At 41.8% G+C, this 22,284-nt stretch overlaps 1 protein-coding gene across 1 annotated transcript in view; it reads left to right on the plus strand.

The window, feature by feature from the left end:
* EXOC4 (exocyst complex component 4) overlaps positions 1-22,284 on the plus strand; it is a 746,462-nt gene that overhangs the window by 677,641 nt on the left and 46,537 nt on the right. The window contains exons 16-17 of the mRNA XM_049643019.1: positions 7,855-8,033; positions 11,483-11,642. Of these exons, the coding sequence (XP_049498976.1) occupies positions 7,855-8,033; positions 11,483-11,642 (339 nt within the window). The remainder of the gene's footprint in view (positions 1-7,854; positions 8,034-11,482; positions 11,643-22,284) is intronic.

Below are 22,284 nucleotides of genomic sequence, written 5' to 3' on the forward strand. Positions count from 1 at the left end.
GGGGCAGTGAAAGAGGGGACTCAAGGAAAACCACCAGCTTTGGGGTGAGAGCAATTATGTGGATGCCAGGGCCGTTAACTAACTGAGGTGAGAAAGTCTGAAGGGAGGAGAAAGGTTGAGAGAGGGGTGGAAGCCAAGACTTCCGTCTGGGAAACGTTCAGTTTGAGATGCTTCCTAGACCTCTAGGTAGCAATGTCAGATAGTTGGATAGAGACTTTTGGGACTTCAGGATCAGAAAACTCAAGATCAGAAACTATATACATTACATCAGAAAGGGTAATACATTTTCTTCTATATTACCATGAGACATTATTAAAGTTTATGGAGTATTTTGCTTTCTCGTTTGGAGTCTTTACTAGATTAAGTTTTTAAAAATGTAAATAGACTCCCTCTCTCTGTCCCTCCCTCGCTCATGCTCTGTCTCTCTCACTCTCAAAAATGAATAAATGTTTTTTTAAAAAAAAGAGGGGGGCGCCTGGGTGGCTCAGTCGGTTGGGCGTCCGACTTCAGCTCAGGTCATGATCTCGCAGTCCATGAGTTCGAGCCCTGCACCGGGCCCTGTGCTGACAGCTCGCAGCCTGGAGCCTGCTTCAGATTCTGTGACTCCCTCTCTCTGTCCCTCCCTCGCTCATGCTCTGTCTCTCTCACTCTCAAAAATGAATAAATATTTTTTTTAAAAAAAAGAGGGGGGCGCCTGGGTGGCTCAGTCCGTTGGGCGTCCAACTTCAGCTCAGGTCATGATCTCACAGTCCATGAGTTCGAGCCCTGCATCGGGCCCTGTGCTGACAGCTCGGAGCCTGGAGCCTGCTTCGGATTCTGTGTCTCCCTCTCTCTCTGCTCCTCCCCCACATCTCCCTCTTTCTCTGCTCCTCCCCCACTCACGCTCTGTCTCTCTCTCTCGCAAAAATAAATAAACAGTAAAAAAAAAAGAAGAACTTGGATATCTTCAGGTGTGCTCAGGCAAAGCCAAATTGATAATGTATTGTGGATGTCATTTCTTTTGTATGCCTGGTGCTTTTTTCATTCTTCATTATCTTGCCCAGTGAGTTACTTCTTAATTGCTTATGAGCACCTTGTGAGTGGAGTAAGAGAAGAAGCATTGCAGATTTGAAATGTTTTACCCAGCATTATTTCCAATTTTGTTTCTCACATGCAGCTGTCCAGAAAGAAAGGCTCTTGCTCTGTGTTTTCTGACTTGTTTTACGATAGTTTGTAGATTTGTTTTCTATTTATTTACAGGCTGACAGTGAAATAAATCGGGTGGTTTCTAAGAATAGATAAATGCAATAGACAAAACAAAAACCAAAACAAAAAACAGTAACATTCTTATGCCTCTGTTACCCGGGTTGCACAGAAAAGCAAGGGAACATCAAATTAATTACTATCACAGCTCCTGGAATTTATGCTAGTGATTGTGTTGGGAGCACAGCGTCTTCCACATTCAGAATTAGCTGCTTGTCCTATAGTTAATTCCAAGTGGGAGATTTTCAACACATTTGAGGAAGTCTTTTAAATCCTCAACCTCTAGTCTGTCCTTTTTATTTTGGTACATCATGACAGTACTATTCTTAATGCTGAACATATTTTAGTCATTATTTGTTAACTCTACAAGAAACTACCCATTGCTATATCTCCTTCAACATTCGTTTAAAAACAGAAAAAGGTCATTGTAAGAACGAAGAACAAAAAGGACCGAGTTTTAGAGTCCTGGATGCAGAATTCTCTTTCCTTGACTTTCACTCAGAGCACTAAACATGTTTATTTTCTCAAAGTTAAACTCCTTCATCTTATAACATGGTTTCAGCATTCAGGTTGCTTTCTTATGAATGGGCTCCATATTGTCTTTGTCCCTTTAAAAGTATGGTAGACGACACTAGGCAGAAAGCTCCATGGATGGCTCAGATAATGAATGTGGACACACTTCATTCATTCCTTGTCACAGGAACGTGCATTTTTGTGTGCATCTGTTTATACGGTTGATGACACTATATGAATAGGCCACATCTCTAGCATATCCGTACACGGTCCTATAATAATGCTGAAATAAGGAGACTGCTGAGCGCTCTGGATATCCACAGCGCGTGACCGTGGAAGAGACTCTCGGCTCCCAGAAGGCAGAAATCAGGTGTGCCTTGTTCATTCCTGTGGCCCCAGAACCTGGAACAGTCCTGCTACATAATAGGTGCTCAATAAGAACCTGAATGCTTCTTGCGAATTAGCTGGTTTGAAATCAAGCCTCGATAAAGTAAGTGCTATTTCTCCAACCAAAACCTGTTGCCCTTTCAAGAAAATGAATTGGTTTGGAGACTCTGTTTTCACTATATGCTGTCTAAGAAGTACAGAGATGCATGGCCAGCATCACCCTTGTCACCAGAATCTGCTAGTGTTTGTTTTGCTCCCATCCTGCCATACAAGAGAATTAGAACACAGGCCCTGTCACTCAGGAGCTGGGGCAATGAAGAAGTGCCTGGTTAGGTACTGTCTCTGGTACTTTTCCCCCAGAAGCCACTGAAATAAGATAGCACCACAGAAATTAACAGGGAAAAAAAAGTATGGAAAATGCTAGCAAGAAGTCCAGAACAATTTCAAACGCCCAAATGTGTCTTTTTCACCAAATTTTTTTTATATCCATAGCCCGTATTTTTCTGTAACATGTTAAAGTTCAAGCCAGAAAGTGTTCTCAAATCCAGTAGGTTCTGCATTTAAGGACCCGTCCAAAGAGCATTTGACATTTTACCTGCGTCACTTTCGGTCACATTTAACCAATAATCAGCCCCTTTCCACAGTTTGAAGCCCAAGGCAAATGACACCCCCAAGAAGTGAAAGACATGGTGAGACCATTTAAAATTGTTGAAGTGGTGTTTTTTTTTTTTTCCTATTTGAACTTTAGAAGAAGAAAATTAAGTTGCCATTTGAGTCCAAGATGCCAAGAATGTCACCTTTATCGGCTGATTTCTCTCACCATCAGGAGGGCTCTAAGTGGGTTCAACAGCAACCGCCTGTCACTGTTGGGATCCTGAGTGTGCACTTTCTGAAAATCAACCACCCTGCTGTGTAATCAGCAATATTTGCAGAAAACCTTAATGCCAAGGTCGCGTTAAGGTCAGCAACAACATGCCAGAATCCAAAGAAAACACTTTGTGAATTTGACATTGGCCAGCGACTGTTTTCTTTTTCACCTCTAATCACTGGGGGGGAGGAAGATCGTACCTTAAAGCCGTCTTACTTCTCTCTTCTGCCACTCACTTCAGGATCTTAGAAGCACTCACCGCCAATTCAGGAGAATGTCCCAAGCAGTCTCTCTCCTTTCAGTTGCTCTCATCCTTCACCATCAGCCCACCCGTTATACTGTGCTAGAGTGATCTTGCCAAAGCTTGTATCTGATTACATCATTCCACCTCTTGAAATCCTAAGGCTCCCACCTCCTAAGGCTCCCTAGAAGCCATTCTCAGATGAAACCCAGAATCCTTAGATGGCCTCCAAAGCTGAATGACCTACCCATGTCCCCAGGCTCACCTCATGCCCCTGTCTTCATATGTGATCTCTGCATACCAAAAGGAACCACTTGTCCTTCCTCAAAACCAACCTTCATTCACACCCTCATGCCTTTGTCCAGAGTCTTCCATTGCTAGAGTTATGTCATCTGTAATTTACTGTAAAAATACCTTAGCACGGATGGCTTGATCTTATTTTCAGCTAAGATCTGCTCGGTTTAAATGTCAACCACAGTAGCCATCAATTTCCCTAGTCATGAATCCCACCCCAGATTGGTCAACTTTCATTCTATCAGAAAGGTCACCTTCCGGAGGGCACTGCAACCAGTGCAGTTACTGGCATCTTGATTAACACTATACACCCTGCCAATGAGCAGATGAATGCCATAAATTTTTGTTGGCGAAATTAGTCATTAGTTGATGCAGCTATTAGATCGCCACTGATAATGAAAATGAACTGATAGTCAAGATACTTAGATTCCCCTGCATGAGCAGGTTATAAGAATACATCACATCCTATACAAAATTATAAAACGTAAAACTATAAACCTTCTAGAAGAAAACATAGGGAAAGAAATTCTGTGACTTTGTTTAGGCCAAGATTTATTACATAGGACCCGAAAAACACCATCCAAAAAGAAAAAAAAATGATAAATTGAAGTCCATCAAAATTGAAAACCATTCTTTTTTTTTTTTTTAATTTTTTTTTTAACGTTTATTTTTGAGACAGAGAAAGACAGAGCATGAACAGGTGAGGAGCAGAGAGAGAGGGAGACACAGAATCTGAAACAGGCTCCAGGCTCTGAGCTGTCAGCACAGAGCCCGACACGGGGCTCGAACTCACGGACCGCGAGATCATGACCTGAGTGGAAGTCGGCCGCTTAACCGACTGAGCCACCCAGGCGCCCCAAAAACCATTCTTAAAAGACATCACTAAAATGAAAAGACAAGCCAGGGGTGCCTGGGTGGCTCGGTGGGTTAAGCGGCCGACTTCGGCTCGGGTCATGATCTCACGGTCCGTGAGTTCGAGCCCCGTGTCGGGCTCTGTGCTGACAGCTCAGAGCCTGGAGCCTGTTTCAGATTCTGTGTCTCCCTCTCTCTCTGCTCCTCACCTGTTCATGCTCTGTCTCTCTCTGTCTCAAAAATAAATAAACATTAAAAAAATTTTTTTTAAAAAAAATGAAAAGACAAGGCAAAGAGTGAGATAAAATATTTGTAAAATGCATATCTAATAAAGGAGTTGTATCCAGAACATATAAAGAACACCCAAAACAACCATTAAAAAAGTTGGGCAAGAATTATGAGCACAAAGGTATATGGATGGCAGACAAGCACATGAAAATATGCCCAACATCATTAGTCATTAGGAAACTGAAAATTTAAAATCACAATGAGATATCACTGTACACATCTATTAGAATGTGTTTTATTAATTTTTTTTAAAACTAACAAACACTGAAGGCTTTATGCAAAGTGAACTAAGTGTGACAAAGAAGAAAGACAAATACTGCATGGTGGCACTTATATGCAGAATTGGAAAAAAAAGTCAAAGTCATAGAAACAGAATAGGAAAGTTGTGGCTGGGATTGGGGGAAATAGAGGTTGGTAAAGGTACAGACTTTTAGCTATAAGGTTTGAATAAGGCCCGAGAATCTAATTTAAAACATGGTGACTATGGTTGATGACACTGTATTGTATAATTGAAATTTGTTAAGATGCTAAAAGTAGAACTTAAATGTTCTCATTGTTAAAAAAAAAAAAAAAAAAGAATAAATATGTGATGGACATGTTCATTAACCAGACTGGGGAAAGCCTTCCACAAGGAATTTGTATATCAAATCGTGATGTGTACTTACAACATCTCACAGTATTATAGATCAGTTATACCTCAGTAAAGCTAAAATCTTTTTAAAAACTGGTGACAGTAGGTGCTGGTGTGGATGCTCAGCATCTGGAACTCTCATACGCTGCTGGTAGGAAAGCGAAATGGCATAGCACCTTTGGAAAATAGTTCGGCAGTTTCTTTTTTTTTTTTTTTAATTTTTTTTTTAACGTTTATTTATTTTTGAGACAGAGAGAGACAGAGCATGAACAGGGGAGGGGCAGAGAGAGAGGGAGACACAGGATGTGAAACAGGCTCCAGGCTCTGAGCTGTCAGCACAGAGCCCGACGCGGGGCTCGAACCCACGGACCGTGAGATCATGACCTGAGCCGAAGTCGGACGCTTAACTGACCAAGCCACCCAGGCGCCCAGTTTGGCAGTTTCTCATAAAATTAAAATATACTCATCTACATGACCCAGCGATTCCACTCCTAGTACTTACCCATTGGAAATGAAAATTTGTATTTACCCAAAATCCCGTACCTGAAGCAGCTTTCTGTGGTATCACCCCAGAGTAGAAACAGTCCGGATGTCAACAGGCGAATGGTTAAATTGTGGTACCTCCATACGGTGGAGATGTGCTCAGCAGTAACAAGGAATGAACAATAAAGTGGATAAATCACAGATGCCTCAGGCTGACCACAAGAAGCCAAACTCCGAAAGCTACATACTCTATGATTCCATTTATATGGCACTCTGGACAAGACAGAACTATAGGAAGGAAGCATAGATAGGTCAGTGGTTGCCAGAGCCTTGGCTATGGGTAGGGGTTGACTGCAGAGGGGCTCATGGGAATTCTAGGAGTGATGCTGTTGTTCTATAACTTGATCATAGTGGCGATTGTACAACTGTGTAGATTTGTCAAAACTGATAGAGCTATACACTAAAAAGGGTGATTTTTTACTGTTGATACATTATTTCTCAGTAAACCTTACTTTAAAAAAGAAAGATGAAAGCCAAGCCTAAAGATCCAGCATTAAGGATAAGGCCCAAGGCTTTTGCAGCCATTGGTTTAGGAGTATTTCCTATTACTTAATGTAGACTATAAGGGCACCAGAATTTTGACTCTGAACCTCCCGTGGTACGATCAGACAGAGCACCTAAAACAATAATTAGGACTTCACTGAGCTTATAGGACAGACTGTTCGAACTGTGCCTGCCAACGGATGGAAGGTTTTGGTTTTGGTTTTTGAAGAAACGCCTATATGTGTGGTAGAATTATTTGGACTGGAACCTGCTTTCGTTACAGCTTAACACAAAGGTTATGGAGTGGCCAGTCTTGGCCCATCTCAGACTTCTTTGGCAGTTACCAGTAACTACCAGAAAGACCCTAAGAACTGTGCATGGTCAGAGTGATCAGGCCATGTCAACAGAGGAATGCACTCCTTCTTCAAGCTCGTTCAGATCATCTTTCTTACTTAAGTATCACCCCCTGTTGTGAACCTTTCCTGACGCTCCATGGCAGGTTTCCATGGCACATGGATACATGTGCTTCTGAGTGAGACACTGCCTTCTTTTGGTCTCTGTCTCTCTCTCTCTTTTTTTTTTTTTTTTTTTTTTTTCCTCAGTCTGCCCGACTAGGCTAGGGAGTGTTTAAGGGCATAAATCATGTCGCACATTCCCAAGGCCGAGCACAATTTTATTTTTAAATAAGTAAGTTTATTTTGGCGTTTTACTTAAGTAATAGATGAATAATAATAAATATGATAATAGCAATGATAGCCAACACTTACTATGCACTTGCTTTGTGCCAGGCCTGTGCTGTATGCTTTATGTTCACCAGCTCCTCCGAGCACCTTATGAGGTAGGTGTGGGCATCATCTAGACAAGGAAGCCGAGAAAGTAACTTGCCCAGAATCACACAGCTAGAACATGTTGGAATTGGGAATTGAAACCAAAGTAGTCTCATTCCAAAGCCTGCTCTTTAGAGCTCTGTGACCTCTGCCTCTCATTTTCACTATAGTAATATCCACTGAAAGATACAATGCTTTTCACAGTATGTGTATAATCCAGTCTTTGAAAGGAATCTTAGGGGTGCCTGGGTGGCTCAATTGGTTAAGCGTCCGACTTCAGCTCAGGTCATGATCTTGCGGTTCAAGAGTTCGAGCCCTGCATCGGGCTCTGTGCTGACAGCTTGGAGCCTGGAGCCTGCTTCTGATTCTGTGTCTCCCTGTCTCTAGCCCTCTCCTGCTCACCCACTGCCTGCCAAAAATAAACTTCTTTTTTTTTTAAAGGAATTTTAGAGTTCATTTACTCTTCATCCCCAATGTTTGGATTAAGCAAGTGAGGATCACAGAAGCTGACTTGCTCAAGATCTCTCACTTACTAGGTGGCTTTCCAGTGAATGAGCGGAGGAGTACATAAATATTTACAGAGCCACAGCTGCTTTAAGTGTTTGGGTGTTCTGTCACAAGAAGATTATTGTTTTCATCAGGAAAATGTGTTACTAACTGCTCTCTCCATCCTTGCCTCTCTTAGGGTTCACTGTTTCCATTATCTCATCCCCCTTGCAAAGGAGGGGAACTATGCCATTGTCGCTAATGTGGAAAGTATGGATTATGACCCTCTGGTGGTCAAGCTCAACAAAGACATCAGCGCCATTGAAGAGGCCATGAGTGCCAGCCTTCAGCAGCATAAGTTCCAATATATATTTGAAGGTCAGACCCTGCCTTTGCCCCTGGGATCTGGGGAGGAAGGAAGGGTGAAGGGTTTTTTGTGTGTGTCTCTCTACTTTTGAAGTTCAAAACTTGTAGTTGTTTGGGGTTTTTTCCTTTTCTTTTCTTTTTGGATTAAAGCTGCAACACCTAGTTTCTCTGTGTATGGCTAGGTAGACGACAATATGGCTGCCATCTGCTCCCGGTTGATAAGATTTAATCCAACGTAAGGCAGATAGATGGCAGTCTGGCTGCCTCCCTGACATGTCACTCATAAGAATTGGGTAAATATGTAGAGTGGGCCATGAGACCCACTCAAGAGGAGTTCATAAAATGAAAAGAAACAAGATGCCTGGGTGGCTCAGTTGGCTAAGCATCTGGCTCTTGATTTCAGCTTGAGCATGATCTTACAGGTTTGTGGGGTCGAGCCCCACAACGCAGAGCCCATTTGGGATTCCCTCTCTCCTCTCTCCCTGCCCTTCTCCCATGTGTGCATACATGTGCGTGCTCTCTCTCAAATTAAAAATAAATAAATAAAAATTAAAAAGCTTTAAAAAAAAGAAAAGAAAAAGAAACACGTATACAATGAGAAGAGGACTCTGAAAGGTCTGTCATTGGCGAAAATTATCAGTGAAAGGGCAAGGTTTCTCTCAAAGAATGCACTGTTGTCTGAAAAGACCAGAAACCTCTGATCAGCAGAGATTTTAGAAAGGCTGCATCCATGAATGCCTTGGGGCAGGCCAGCAAGGAAAGGTATGAAAGACGGTTCCATCTAAAGGCATTCACCTTCAACATTTCAAAATATGTGATGCCAGCCAAATAAGTTTTCATGCTGGAGTCCCCCACTAGGGACCCCTTTTGGGACTTCAAACTATATTCCCTTCTTTCTTGTTTTGGTTTATTTGTATGTAGGCCTGGGTGCCAAAAGTATCTACGAGGTCTCTCAAAATTAAACCAGTGTTATTTCAAATAATTAAGAAGGTACCCTGTGCAAATAATCGTGGAACCCAGAGACAGGAAAGAAATGCTGGGCCATTGCTCACTTTATAAAACAGTTATGTTCCAGCACATTTGGACCCCGAAACTAAAAATCTTATTTTCCCACTAAATTGTATCATAAAGATGGAGGTATGTTCTGAGAGGAAACTATCCCTAAAAGACTTAAGCCAAAAAGTCTAAGTGATTAAAAGGTTAGCTGTTCCTTGCATGGTGTTGACACTCCAAGGGCCGCAGCGATGCCCATCGGAGAAGTCACTCCTCACTCACTGCACAGTTTCCTTCTTGCTCTTGGCCGGGGCTCTTCTAAGCCCTATCTATCAACATTTGCAGTTCCCAGACTTTCTCTCTCATTTTTCCCAGCCATTTCTTAACATCTAATCCTGATGAGTAGCGACATTTTCTTGAAATATGAGCATAACACACTGATGTAGAATAGGGTTTAAGAAACCATAAATTGGAGACCTTCTGTTTAAAAAGCTCTAGCTATTTCTCCGTGACACCACTTTCCAAATCGAAAAGGCGTAATATGGAATTTCCCAAGGGGTAGAGAGTGGGGGTGACAGGATCCCAGTCTTCTTTGGTGTGACAGAAAAAAAGTATGTTACCACAGGTATTATATGAAATTGCCATGGGCACCTAGGTGGCTCAGTCAGTTAAGCATCCGACTTTGGCTCAGGTCATGATCTCACAGATCATGAGTTCAAGCCCTGTGTCGGGTTCTGTGCTGACAGCTCAGAGCCTGGAGCCTGCTTCAGATCCTGTGTCTCCCTCTATCCCTGCCCCTCCCCTGCTTGCGCTCTCTCTCTCTCTCTCTCTCTCTCTCTCTCTCTCTCAAAAATAAGCAGAGAGGGAGGGAGGCAAACTATAAGAGACTCTTAAATACTGAGAACAAACTAAGGGTTGATGGGGGGTGGGGGAGAGGGGCATTGAGGAGGGCACCTGTTGGGATGACCACTGGGTGTTGTATGAAAACCAATTTGACAATACATTATATTTAATAAAAAATAAAATTAATTAAAATAAACATTTAAAAAAATTCTTAATTTGAAATTACCAGTATACAGTGGTAATGTAAAGCAGACAACCTCTAATAGGTTTTATTTTTAATTATTATTACGATCTATTATACATATTTATTAATATAAATTTACTTATTTAATATATTGATTATTATTTGCTATTCTGATTACACAGTGCGTCCCCCTCCCCCATTGCCTACACTCGGGGCAAACTGCATTTTACCATGGTGGAATAAAATTGTGCCTGAAGTTACGGGCTCAGTAAAATCACACCAAAACGTGACTTACAGAGATTTGTCACATCAATCGGTTGTCTGGCTTTACATGTAAAATCCATGTGTGTGTTTCTTTTTCTTTGAGTAAAAAGCCTTTTGCTTCACTTTCAAATGGTAACACATACAAGTGAGTTCGTGGTCTGGAAGCAACGCTAGATGAGGGGAGCGGAAGCAAGAGAGAATGTTCCTCCTCTCCTTTTTGACCTTCATCCTAAACGAGGAAACTCATTTTGCAGATAGTGGGAGTCATTGAACCTGAAGAGGTGCCCTGAGCTCCCATCTGAACCTTCACCACAGAGGAACTCTGCCTTTAGAAGGGGAAGATAACAAAAATAGTAGATGGCTTGTAACAAGCCGGACTAGCTTTAGAGTTCTAGCGAAAGCTTTGACAAATGGCAACCCACATGCATCAATTTCTTACTCTATTTTTGCCTTATTAGGTTCCAAATCAACTTTTGAGCCAAAAGTACACCCCTGGCTTTTTTTGTGGGAGGAAGAGGAAAGCAAACAGATCATTGTATTTGCATGTGTTCATCTCTGCTTCCAAAACCACTTTGCAGAAAAATGAGTCCCACTGCTCTTGAGTAGTTTATAACAACCTGGCGTATTTTCTTTTTTTTTTTTTTTTTTTCAACTTTTTAATGTTTTTATTTTATTTTTGAGAGAGAGAGAGAGAGTGTGTGAGTGAGGGGTAGCGGGTAGAGAGAGAGGGAGACACAGAATCTGAAGCAGGCTCCAGGCTCTGAGCTGTCAGCACAGAGCCCGGCTCAGGGCTCGAACTCAAGAACCGCGAGATCATGACTTGAGCAGAGGTGGGATACTTAACCCATTGAGCCACCCAGGCGCCCCTAACCTGGCATATTTTCTAAGCCCCTGGTATGATAGCTTACGATAAATATGGCAGTGCTGGAGCTATGGATTTACCAGGTTATGTTACATAAAGCCTCTCCATATCTAACTATTAGGACAATATTTAAATACTCTGGAACAAGTGTAAGATCAGTGGGCACAACAACCCTCACAGGTATGTTTTCTTTGGTCGTTTAAATTTGTGGAGGATGAGAAAAGAGAAATCCTTCCATATTCATGTGTGAGTTCATGCAGGGTGGCACTAATCTATCTTCTCTTTTCCCTCCACTGACCTGTGCTGGCCCCTCAGGCCTGGGTCACCTGATCTCCTGCATCCTCATTAATGGTGCCCAGTACTTCAGGCGCATCAGCGAGTCCGGCATCAAGAAGATGTGTAGAAACATTTTTGTCCTTCAGCAGAATTTGACCAACATCACCATGTCGCGGGAGGCAGACCTGGATTTTGCAAGGTAGGAGGAAAGATTGGGCGAAGTCCCTTGTACCAAAGCCAAGATCCCATTGCCCGTAAAAATCATTTAGAAAAATGGATTCTCGGTACTGCAAAAGTTAATTTAAAAAAAAAAAAACAACAGTGAAATAATTAGATGTTCTTTAGTCTTAGAGAAGGTAATTCGATACAATTCTGTTGGATGCTTAACCTCACTTAGGCAGGTAGTTTTCCCTGTTGTCTAAGCTAAGCTCTTACTACAAAACTTCAGTAACTTTTTTCTTATTATGAAAGTAATATTTGCTCACTGCCTAAGATCTGTGACATAAAATACAAAAAATAAAATAAACATTGCTCCTAAGACTTTCATCCAGAGACTTTGACATTGGGCGTTATTTCTCCTGGCTTTTGTGCCTGTGCTAAGTATACAAGTGAATTTTCATACTATGCGTGCATGCAATTTCTCTTTTTACAAAATTGGAACTATGTTAATGTAATTTTATATTTGCTTAACTGCATTTCCCCATATCAGTACTATTCTTTGAAAACAGTGTTTTACGTATATAAAAATAATATATAAAATGTATAACATACAAAATACGTGTTAATCAACTGTTTATGTTCTCAGTAAGGCTTCTGGTCAGCAGTAGGCTGTTAGTAGTTAAGTTTTCTGGTGGGGAGTCAGAAGTTATACACAGATTTGTGACTGTGTAGGAGGTTGGCGCCCCTACCTTCCCACACTGTGCAAGGGTCGGCGGTATCACTTTTAATACCTGAACACTTATTCCACGGCATAAATTAGGCATTATTTAATCATTTGCAAATTTTTTAAGCATTAGGATTTTTTCCCTTTTTTTCTCTCATTATAAATAACAAAGGTTGAGTGTATGTGTCCATGAATCTTTTTCCTCATCTGTTCTCTCTTCCCAGTTGAAACCCGTCTTCTCTTCTCATGTTCGTTGTGGGGGCTCATCGTCAACCATGCCCACCCTTCATGTCCTTGAAGGCTCTTCTTTTAAATCGCACTCTTCCTTTCTCTGTCCTAGGTTTGCTGATCTCCGTTTTTAATGTTTCTTTATAATGCACTTTTTCAAATTTAAGAGGTGATTTTATTCTCTCTTCGTGTGGTCTCAACGCTGGCTCTCCCTTACTTAAATCATCAGACCTTTGGAGCTTCGGTGAAAGTGAAAACAGTTTTGCAGAGGATGAATGATTATCGTACCGTGGTGCATTACTGCTGTTTGTACCTTGGTGAATTATTCCACAAACTCCCTTATGGCTAGAAAGTCATTTGTTGGTAATAGTGCAGAGTTCTCCTGCCTAACATTTAGTACTTCTGTGCCATTTCACTTGACTTTTGGATTCCTCGAGAAGTTCTAGAAAATTTGAAACAATTCTGAAGACATTTCAAAGGATGATGAAATATTACATTACTTTGACAGGTATTAAGACATATGTGCTAGGATCTTTGTTTGGAAAGCATATAACCATATATCTTCATTTTTAACTTTTCTTCTCCAATCTATCACTCCCATTTGTTCCATTGCCACCTGTTCCTCTCCTTCTCTGTCCTCCTCCTGTCTTGTTCTTCCTTCTTGTGTGCGTGCGTGTGTGTGTGTGTGTGTGTGTGTTCATTAAATTCCCTATTTTAGGCTAAATTTGGTAGAAAGCCTTCCTTGCTCAGATTAGGGAAACCAGGTGTGACTGAATACTGCATTTATTTGGTCGCTCTTATGGGGAATGATCTCATTATTGAATTAGTCTATTCATAATAACATTGACAAGGGGAAGTTAAGTACATGGAGGCCTGGGGGATACAGCAAAGCATTACTAATTCTCTGAGGAATATAATTCTTAAATTCAATCATCCTTTTTTAAATGATTTTTTTTTTATTTAGCTGAAATAAGTAAATTAGCACAGTTTTTGGCAGACAGCATGGGGCCTGAACGCGTACTCAAAAAACTAGCATCTGAATAATGAAATGCTGACTGGGCAGTATTGAGGTTGGCATCGGTGGGCTGTGTGCCAGCAAAGCGTTTCTTCAGGAAATAACTGAACGGCAACCAAGCCGTGCCTTTTACAGTTGGATTTATGAATGATGTCCGAGGAAATGGGCGTGAGCAGAAATGTGACCACTTGGGAGAGGTACTGCTACTGTTACTCTCTACTCCCCATGGAGTATGAAAGGAAATAGGCAGCATAAGTATGTAGCATTGGATGAGTCTGTCCTTTTGATCCTGGCTCAGAAGACCTCCCCCTATGAGACTTGAATGTTCCAAGAGACCGCGACTCTTCCTAACTGTTTTCTCGGTGCCTGGACCAGAGTAAGTGCTCATCACATGTACTGGATGAAGTACACGTGATGTACTTCAAAATCAAGGCTTTTGCGGGGGGGGTGGCTGGCAAAGGGCTTGGCTAATGGCAAAGTTTAGTTTTAGTTTAGTCTTTAATGCCCTGAAAGTTTTAACCAGCTGACATAGGTCAATGTTCTTAGAAGCTTATACGGAGCAGTATCTCCCTTGCAGGTCTTTCCTTGTAGAGCAGAAAGCATTTACAAAAGCAACAGTATATCTCCACTATTCCTAGTCTGTTTCACCCTCATTTTCTCTTGCTCACATACACACATGCATACATAGATGCACTTTATAGCCTTATTTTTTTTCATTCCTGTTTTTGGTAGGGACGGGTTTTGTGAAATGGGCTCCATCAATTCTACTGAATTTGAAGCTATGTAAAATAAATATAACAGCGATACCAAAATAGCCAGAAATAAGAGACGGCAACAGTGTGCCTCAGCATTCCTTAAGCAATGTCTAATCAAGCATGGACAGCATCTCTATTTCCAGCAAATCTCTATAGGAATGTTATCTTCTAACACAGTAATTAATCACTAGTTGCCAATGTGTCAGAAAACTTGCTTAACGAGAAGTTGCAAGGCTCTTGTAGTTTTTTTTCACCTCCACAGCCTTCCTGGCCGGTGGAAAATAGAACGCCCTTTCTGTAATAAAGAGAGATCTGGAGTGATTCCATTTGTGTTGATTCTTCTGCTTGTGGTATTGTTGTCTGTCTTTTTTATACACACCTTTACTCTGATCTCCAATAAGAAGATAAATCTTGGGGGAGCAAAGGATCAGGATAACCTGTATAATCACCAGAATTACAGAGAAGCCCTGTCCCCTATGATAATGATCTCTGCTATGGCTCTGACCCTTTTGACCCCACTCTAAGTTTTCAGACTCAAGAAGTTACTTTGTCCTGGAAAATTACTACAGATTAACTGGGAAATGGAAGGGCTTTACGGGTGTGCTTTTTAGTTCCTTTCATCAGAAATCATCTTACCCTGAGCTGCCATGCACTTCCCAAAGCTGAGTCACTGAAACAACCTAGCAGTCCAGGCACTGTGTATCGGGAGACGTCTGAATGAACGGACACTCAAGTCCCCAAGGTGGATCTGGCAATCTTTACAGTTTAAGTGAACCCATTATTCAAAAAGATGACCCCAGAGGTTCCTTCCTGGTTCTTCCCTCTGTGCTACGGTGAAAAATCAGGCATGGGAAGGGGACTAGAGTATGCCAGGGTGTAATGAAGGTAACCCACAATCTTAGAGTGGACACAGAAGCCCTTAATGATACGGTAACATTTGAGGAAAGACCTAAAGAAAGACCGGGAACAAGCCATGTGGATACCTCAGGAGAAAGCATACCAGAAAAAGAGGTATGAGAGGAAAGAACCAGAGAGAGGAGTATGACTGGCATTTAAAGAACAGCGGAAAGGCCAGTATGTATGGCTAAAGTGAATGAGCAACAGGAAGAAGAAGAAATGACGTCAAAGGTTTAAGAATCTGAGATCTTGAAGACTGTTGCAATAACATTGGGTTCTACTTTGAGGGAGGTAGGAAACTATCAGATGGTGTGGAACAGAAGACCGCCATAATGTGACTTATGTTGCAAAAGACTCACTCTGGCCGCTATGTTGCAAATAGACAATTGGGGAGGGGAGGTTGCAGGCAAGGGCAAAGGCAGAAGGAGCTGTTAGGAAACTATCGCATGAACCTACATGAAAGATGGTGGTGATTCAGACCAAGATGGTAGCAGTGCAGAGGATGAGAAGTGGTCAGATTAGGATATATTTTAAAAGGAGAGCTGATAGGATTTGCTGAGGGATTGGAAGCAAGCCAGTGACTCCAAGGTTTTTGTTCCGAGCAATTCAAAGGTTGGCATTTTGATTTACCGAAGCAAAAATGAGCCAGACGGTGGGAAAGGCAGATTGAGTTTGGGGAGGTAGCAATGGGGCAGATAAGAAGGGGGTATCGACAGCTTGGGTTTGGAAGTACTAAGTCTGAGGTGCACATTAGACATGTGAATAGAGATAACGAAGAGAGAGCTGAATATACCAATCTGAATTCGGGAAAGAGGGCTGGGTGGGAAAAAGGAGTCCGGGAATCATCAGCTTGTAGATGGGATTTAAAAATAAATAAATAAATAGAGCCATGAGATGGCATGAGACACCAGATCTTACTGAGAACACAAGCAGACTGAAAGGAGAAGCCATCCAAGAACTGGGCCTTGGGTAGGTCCTCCAGCGCTGAGATGTTGGAGTGCTGAGGACACACCAGCCCAGGAACCTGAGAACCAGCAGCTGATGAAGTAAGATGATAGCAGGAGAGAGGTCTGTGTCCCAGAAGAAAGTGTTTTAGGAGGAGAGTGTCTTCATCTGTGTCAAATGGCGCTGGTAGGTTAAATTAGCTTAGGGCAAAGAATTGGGCCCTGGTGACCTGAGGAGAGGACTGAAATGCTTTGGTTCACACTCCTTAATCTTCCCTACACAACTTACCCAGTGCAGAAACAAGTTTTGGGAATAGACTTCTCACTGCTCAATGCCGTGGTAGGGTCTGATGCGTTCGTGGCAAACAAAAATGCAATTAGAGTGTTTCCGGTGTGATACAGAAAAGACCGAAATTGGCAACCTCTCTTTTCTCATTGAACGGTCCCTAAGAAACCCCTGCTCTTCCCAGCATATACACTCATCATGTGTTTCCAATGATGAAGCGGATCTTTTCAATGATGAAGTTATGATCTCTCTTTAGACACTGAGTGGTTTTATTTTTTTTTATTTTTTTTTTAATGTTTTTATTTATTTTTGAGACAGAGAGAGACAGAGCATGAACTGGGGAGGGGCAGAGAGAGAGGGAGACACAGAATCGGAAGCAGGCTCCAGGCTCTGAGCCATCAGCCCAGAGCCCGACGCGGGGCTTGAACTCACGGACTGCGAGATCGTGACCTGAGCTGAAGTCGGACGCTTAACCGACTAAGCCACCCAGGCGCCCCGAGTGGTTTTATTTTCAATGAAAGTCAGTCTCTGCTTCTACATGCCCAATTCCTCCCTTCTCCAGCCCTAGGTCCCTTTCCAGCAACTCCAGTTTCACTTTGGAGCTATTCTATATATGTTTACTTAACCAATGAAGTCCCATATCTCCTATGTGTAATACACATACTTAGGAACCTCTTCACAAAAGCCAACAGAAAAATCCCACCGGAACCATTTGGAATCTGGGAACCAAAGGAGAAAAAAATCTTGCCTTAAATGCTTCCTCAGGACACAGGCTTATACGGAAAAGTATAATACACCATGTTTGTTTAACTCATTAAGAAGCTGAATCAAGACAGTGAAGAGACAACCAAAAGAATGGGAGAAAATATTTGCATATCATACATCTAGTAAGGTACTTACATCCAGAATTCATGGAGAACTCTTACAACTCAATAATACAAAGGCAAATAACCCAATTAAAGGATAGGTAAAGGTGCCCCAGTAACAACCATCCTAGCTAGTGCCCAGATCTTGATTTCTAAAACTCTTCTCCAGTAAACGGAAGCAGGGCTTCTGAGAGAAATGGCTGAGTCTAGGACTGGGACAGAAAATATACAAGATGAGCCTGGAGCATCTTATAGTGCCAGAAATTTAAGGAGGTACTAAATACACACACACACACACACACACACACACACACACACACACCCCACATTGCCAGGAATGTGTCAAAGGGGCACAGGAGCCAACTTGAAAGAGCTCCTAATGGGCAAAGCTAGGACTATTTGTGCAACAAATAAAGTATTGGGCTATGACACAAAGTATAGAATAAATGTTTATGAGTCCATAGTGATGTAATAAATTTTTTGAATAAATTAATAATAAGTGAGGAAGAAGAGACAAATCTCCTATACAGAAGAATTCCAAATGAATTATGTAGAAACTGCCCTAAAGGAGGAACCTAACTCCCCACTTCTTAAGTAGAGGTTGCACATAGGGACTTCCTTCCAAAGCGTACGTATGGAATGGGAGGAAAGTAACTTTATAGTGGAGAAATCTTTGTACTTTAGTCGGGTGATCAAGGATCAACACCAACATGGATAAATCACATTGACAGATAATACCCTTGATTTGAAGGGATGAAAATGATACTTCACCTCTGTGATCTTTCCCAAAACCCATAACCCTCATACAATTGAGGAAAACATCAAAGAATTTTCAATAAAGGGGGACCCTACGGAATACTTGACCAGTACTTCTCAAAACTGTCAAGGTCATCAAAAGCAAGGCAAATCTGAGAAACTTTTGTAGCCAAAAGGAGCCTAAGAAGGCATGGCTGTTACATGTAATGCAGTGTCCTACATGTACATGTAATGTAATGTACATCTACATGTAATGCAGATGGGATCCTGGAACAGAGAAAGGATATTATGTAAAAACTAAGAAAATGTTAATCAACTATGGACTTTAATTAATAATAACATATCAATATTGATTCATTAGTCAGGATAAATATACAAATATAAGCTGTTAATAAGAGGGAAACTAGGCCTAAGTATATGGGAAGTCTTTGTGCTATCTTTTCAATTTTTCTGTAAATCTGAAACTACTGGGGAAAAAAAAACTTAATAAAAAAACAGGCAAAGGATGTGTATAGCCATTTCTCCAAAGAAGATACATAGTTGGGTAATACACACATAAAAAGATGCTCAACATAGTTTGTTATTAGGGAAATGCAAGTCAAAACCACAACAAGATAATCATATTGCACGCACTAGGATTGCTGTAATCAAACACAGACAGGGGCGCCTGGATGGCTCAGTCAGTTAAAGGAGTCTGACTCTTGATTTCAGCTCAGGTCATGATCTCATCAGGGTTCATGAGATCGAGCCCCACCCTGGCTCTGGGCTGACAGTGTGGAACCTGCTTGGTATCTTCTCTCTTCCTCTCTCTCTGCCCCTTCCCTGCTCATCTCCCCCCACCCCCAGTCTCAAAACTAAATAAATAAAAGCTTAAAAAAAGAGAGAGAAAGGGCAGTTCAGGGTGACTGGAGCAGACCCTCGAGAAGGGAAGGGTAGAAGATAAGGCAGGAGGAAAACAGAGCTGGCCGAGGGTGACTCAGCACAACTGTCACCTCATGAGAGTCCTCCTCTGCAGTGTTTCAAAACACGCCTCCTCTCCCACCAGCACTCCCCGTTTTACTTACCCTGATTTGTTTTTTCTTAGCACGCATCACCATCTTCCACATTCTCTACTTACTTGTTTATTTGTTCCTTATCTGTCTATGAAAGTAGAATGTGAGCGTCGTGAGACAAGGATCTTGTTCCTTTCTCTAGCCCCAGGGCCTAGAACGCACCAGCCTATAGTAGGCGTTCGGTAAATGCCCATGGGATGAAAACGTGAAGGTGTCCAGACTTTATCCTGCGGGGTAAATGGATTCAGGGGAAGAGTGAGATGGTCAGATTTGTATCTAAAGCTAAGTAGGAAATGGATAAGAGGGCCATAAAACTGCAGGCCTTCCAGACCAAGTGGAAGGTAATTGTTAAGAGAGATGTGTAGGGCCTGAATTAGGTCAGTGCTGGGGGGCCATGGAGAACACCAGTTGAGAAGAACTAAAATTGGCAGGACGTAGGGCGTGACCAACAGTGAGAATAAAGGAAAGGAGTCAGGGCACTTTCTGACATGGGTATCTAAGATGCTCACAGTACCATCCAATAAGATAAGCCTAGGAGCACCCTTCCATTTGCTAGATGGGATGCTGCCCAACTCAGAAATCAGTGAATAAAGGCAGTTAGATGTTTTTTTAAAAAGATAAGCCTGGGGGGAGGGAGAGGGAGGTTTGATGAAGGAGAGATCAGTGGATGTGACGAGTGTTAAGATTCCTGTGAGATTTCCCAGTGGAGTTGTCCAACATGCACCTGGGCAGGTAAGCTAGAAGCTGGGGTCGGGGTGGGGGTGACGGTATTGAACAAGCAGATGTGGGGAGTCATCAGCATAGGGTTGTCATTTGAACCCATCGGAGAAATAAGCACCTTATAAGCACGGTAGATGGAGGCCGTGCCCTGCGGAACAGCATGTAAAAGGTATGAGAGGAGGAAGCCCTGAAGCGGATAAGGAAGGGATGGCCCCACAGTGCCTTCCTCAAGGTGACAGAGTGACAAAGCCAGCCTAGAAACCGAATATATATCAGTTCACATTGTCTTTGACCTTGTGCTGTATCTATGGCCAAGAACGATCTCCGGCGTGGCTGAGAATGTTGAACTCCTTCCAAGGAGGCTGTTCAGGTGGGCTTACTTCCTGCAAACCTATGCCACCAGGAGCAGCCCTTTTTGGTTTTCTGCAGGAAAGGTTGTGGGTTTTCCTGTTCAGACTGACCAGGGTGTAGCCTGCTAGACAGGAATTAACAATGACATGCTGCCATCTACTGGAAACACCCGCAGACCTGCAGACAGATGAATATCTGTGGTCCCCTAAATCGCCATCAGTCAGGGCATCAAGAGGGGGTACTGCCTCTCGAGTAAGCTTTGGAGGTGATTTGGCTACAAATATGAAATGCCCCCACCTATTAAGTAAAATGTTACTTGATTGCCTTGCTGGAAGAGCAATTTTGTTTCTGAAAAAAATTCATAGGTCTATATTTTTCATGTTCTTTTCTCTGCTTATTTTTTCCCACCTTTATTCTGCCATTGGTTTTATCTGCTTCTTTAATCTTAGGGTAACCTATTCCTTTTCAAATCTTTTTTTTCTTTTAATGCTTTTTTGTTTTGAGAGAGAGAGAGTGACAGAGATAGAGACAGAGTGCTAGTGGGGGAGGGGCAGAGAGAGAGGGAGACACAGAATCCAAAGCAGGTTCCAGGCTCCGAGCTGTCAGCACAGAGCCCATCGTGGGCTCAAACTCACTAACCACGAGATCATGACCTGAGCTGAAGTCAAACACTTAACCCACTGAGCCACCCAGGTGCCCCCAACCTCTTCCTTTTCAAACCTTTACCTGTAATACTCCAGGTTTTTAACTCAAGATTATTAATCATGTGGATTTATGATTCACTTTATGGGAGAGATTAGTCTGCTAACAAAATTCTTTTAATGGTGATGCCCCCTAAAAATTCTGTTTTATCTCTTGAATTTGATGATCATGCAAAGCTAGCCCTGACTTTCCTAGGGGCCAGAGTAAATTGGGAAATATGATGGTTTAAATAGCTTTTGCTGCCTGGGAGAAGGAAATATACCCATTAATAAAATTTAATAATAAACATTTATATGGCCTGATCTCTGAGAAAATTTTCTTTAAAATTTTGTACAAGTGGATTTCAATAACATTGCATCTCACTAATCAAACCTTCATTTGCCTTTGCTGCCTGTTTCTGACCATCCCTCTTTCTACTGATCTACTTTTTCTGTATTTATTGCACTCATAATAGGTTCCATACATTCTAGCAATTAATTGATCTTTAATTAATTATTTAATGAGGACTCTTTATCCCCCATAGAGTACCTCCCCAAAATGAGCATTTATAAAGCTCTCAAAAGTAATACCTGGCTGTATTGGTGTTTGATTTCTCATATCTTATGTATGAGGCTTTGATTAAATCAGAATTCTTTCTGATTAGGTTCAATTAATGTCACTATACCTTGTACGTATATAATGTCAATGTATAATTTAGGATTCCTCGAGATTATTGGCAGAGAGTTGTAGTTTTCCCTTTGTAGCACATGTGCTGAAATTGGAATGATTCAGGGATTAGCATAGATGACAGGCAGTGTTTTTCCAATAAAGATCCCAAGGAATGGAAATCAGAAGTGACTTGCCCAAAATCTCTCATCCAGTTGTGCTATTTTTATACCCTGCACTACCTCTGTAGTCGTCATAGTTAGGAAATTGAGTTAATTCATCCAGTGAGGCCATTTTTCTGCCAGGAAATGATTGTGCTAAAAAGATACAAAGCTTGTTCTCGACTAAAGCCCAAGAATGATCATTTACTGACTTTATTAGAATTCTTACTGAAAAGCTTTAGGCTGGAAGCTGACCTTTCTCGTTTTCTAAATGAAGATAAAGTGTTTAGTTTTGCTGCTTAAATGTAGGAAATAGGCAGAATTGCCATAGCTATGAAAGCAGAGCTACAACCCCTCACAAACCATATCAAGGCCAGACTTCCTCCCCAGCGCCTTTCTCATTATGCAATTCTTGTGACTAGTTACCATAATTGTGTTTTGTTTTTGGCTTCTGGGTGTTTTTTTTTTTTTTCCCTCCTCTACTTCTCTGTAATAGCAATCTAAAATGTTTATGAATGTGATTTGTGTTTCAAAGTGTTTGATAAATATGAATTTACACGTATGTTTCAGAGAGCATCCT

The sequence above is a fragment of the Panthera uncia genome, chromosome A2 (genome assembly GCF_023721935.1).
Source record: "Panthera uncia isolate 11264 chromosome A2, Puncia_PCG_1.0, whole genome shotgun sequence".
Classification (NCBI taxonomy): Eukaryota; Metazoa; Chordata; class Mammalia; order Carnivora; family Felidae; genus Panthera; species Panthera uncia.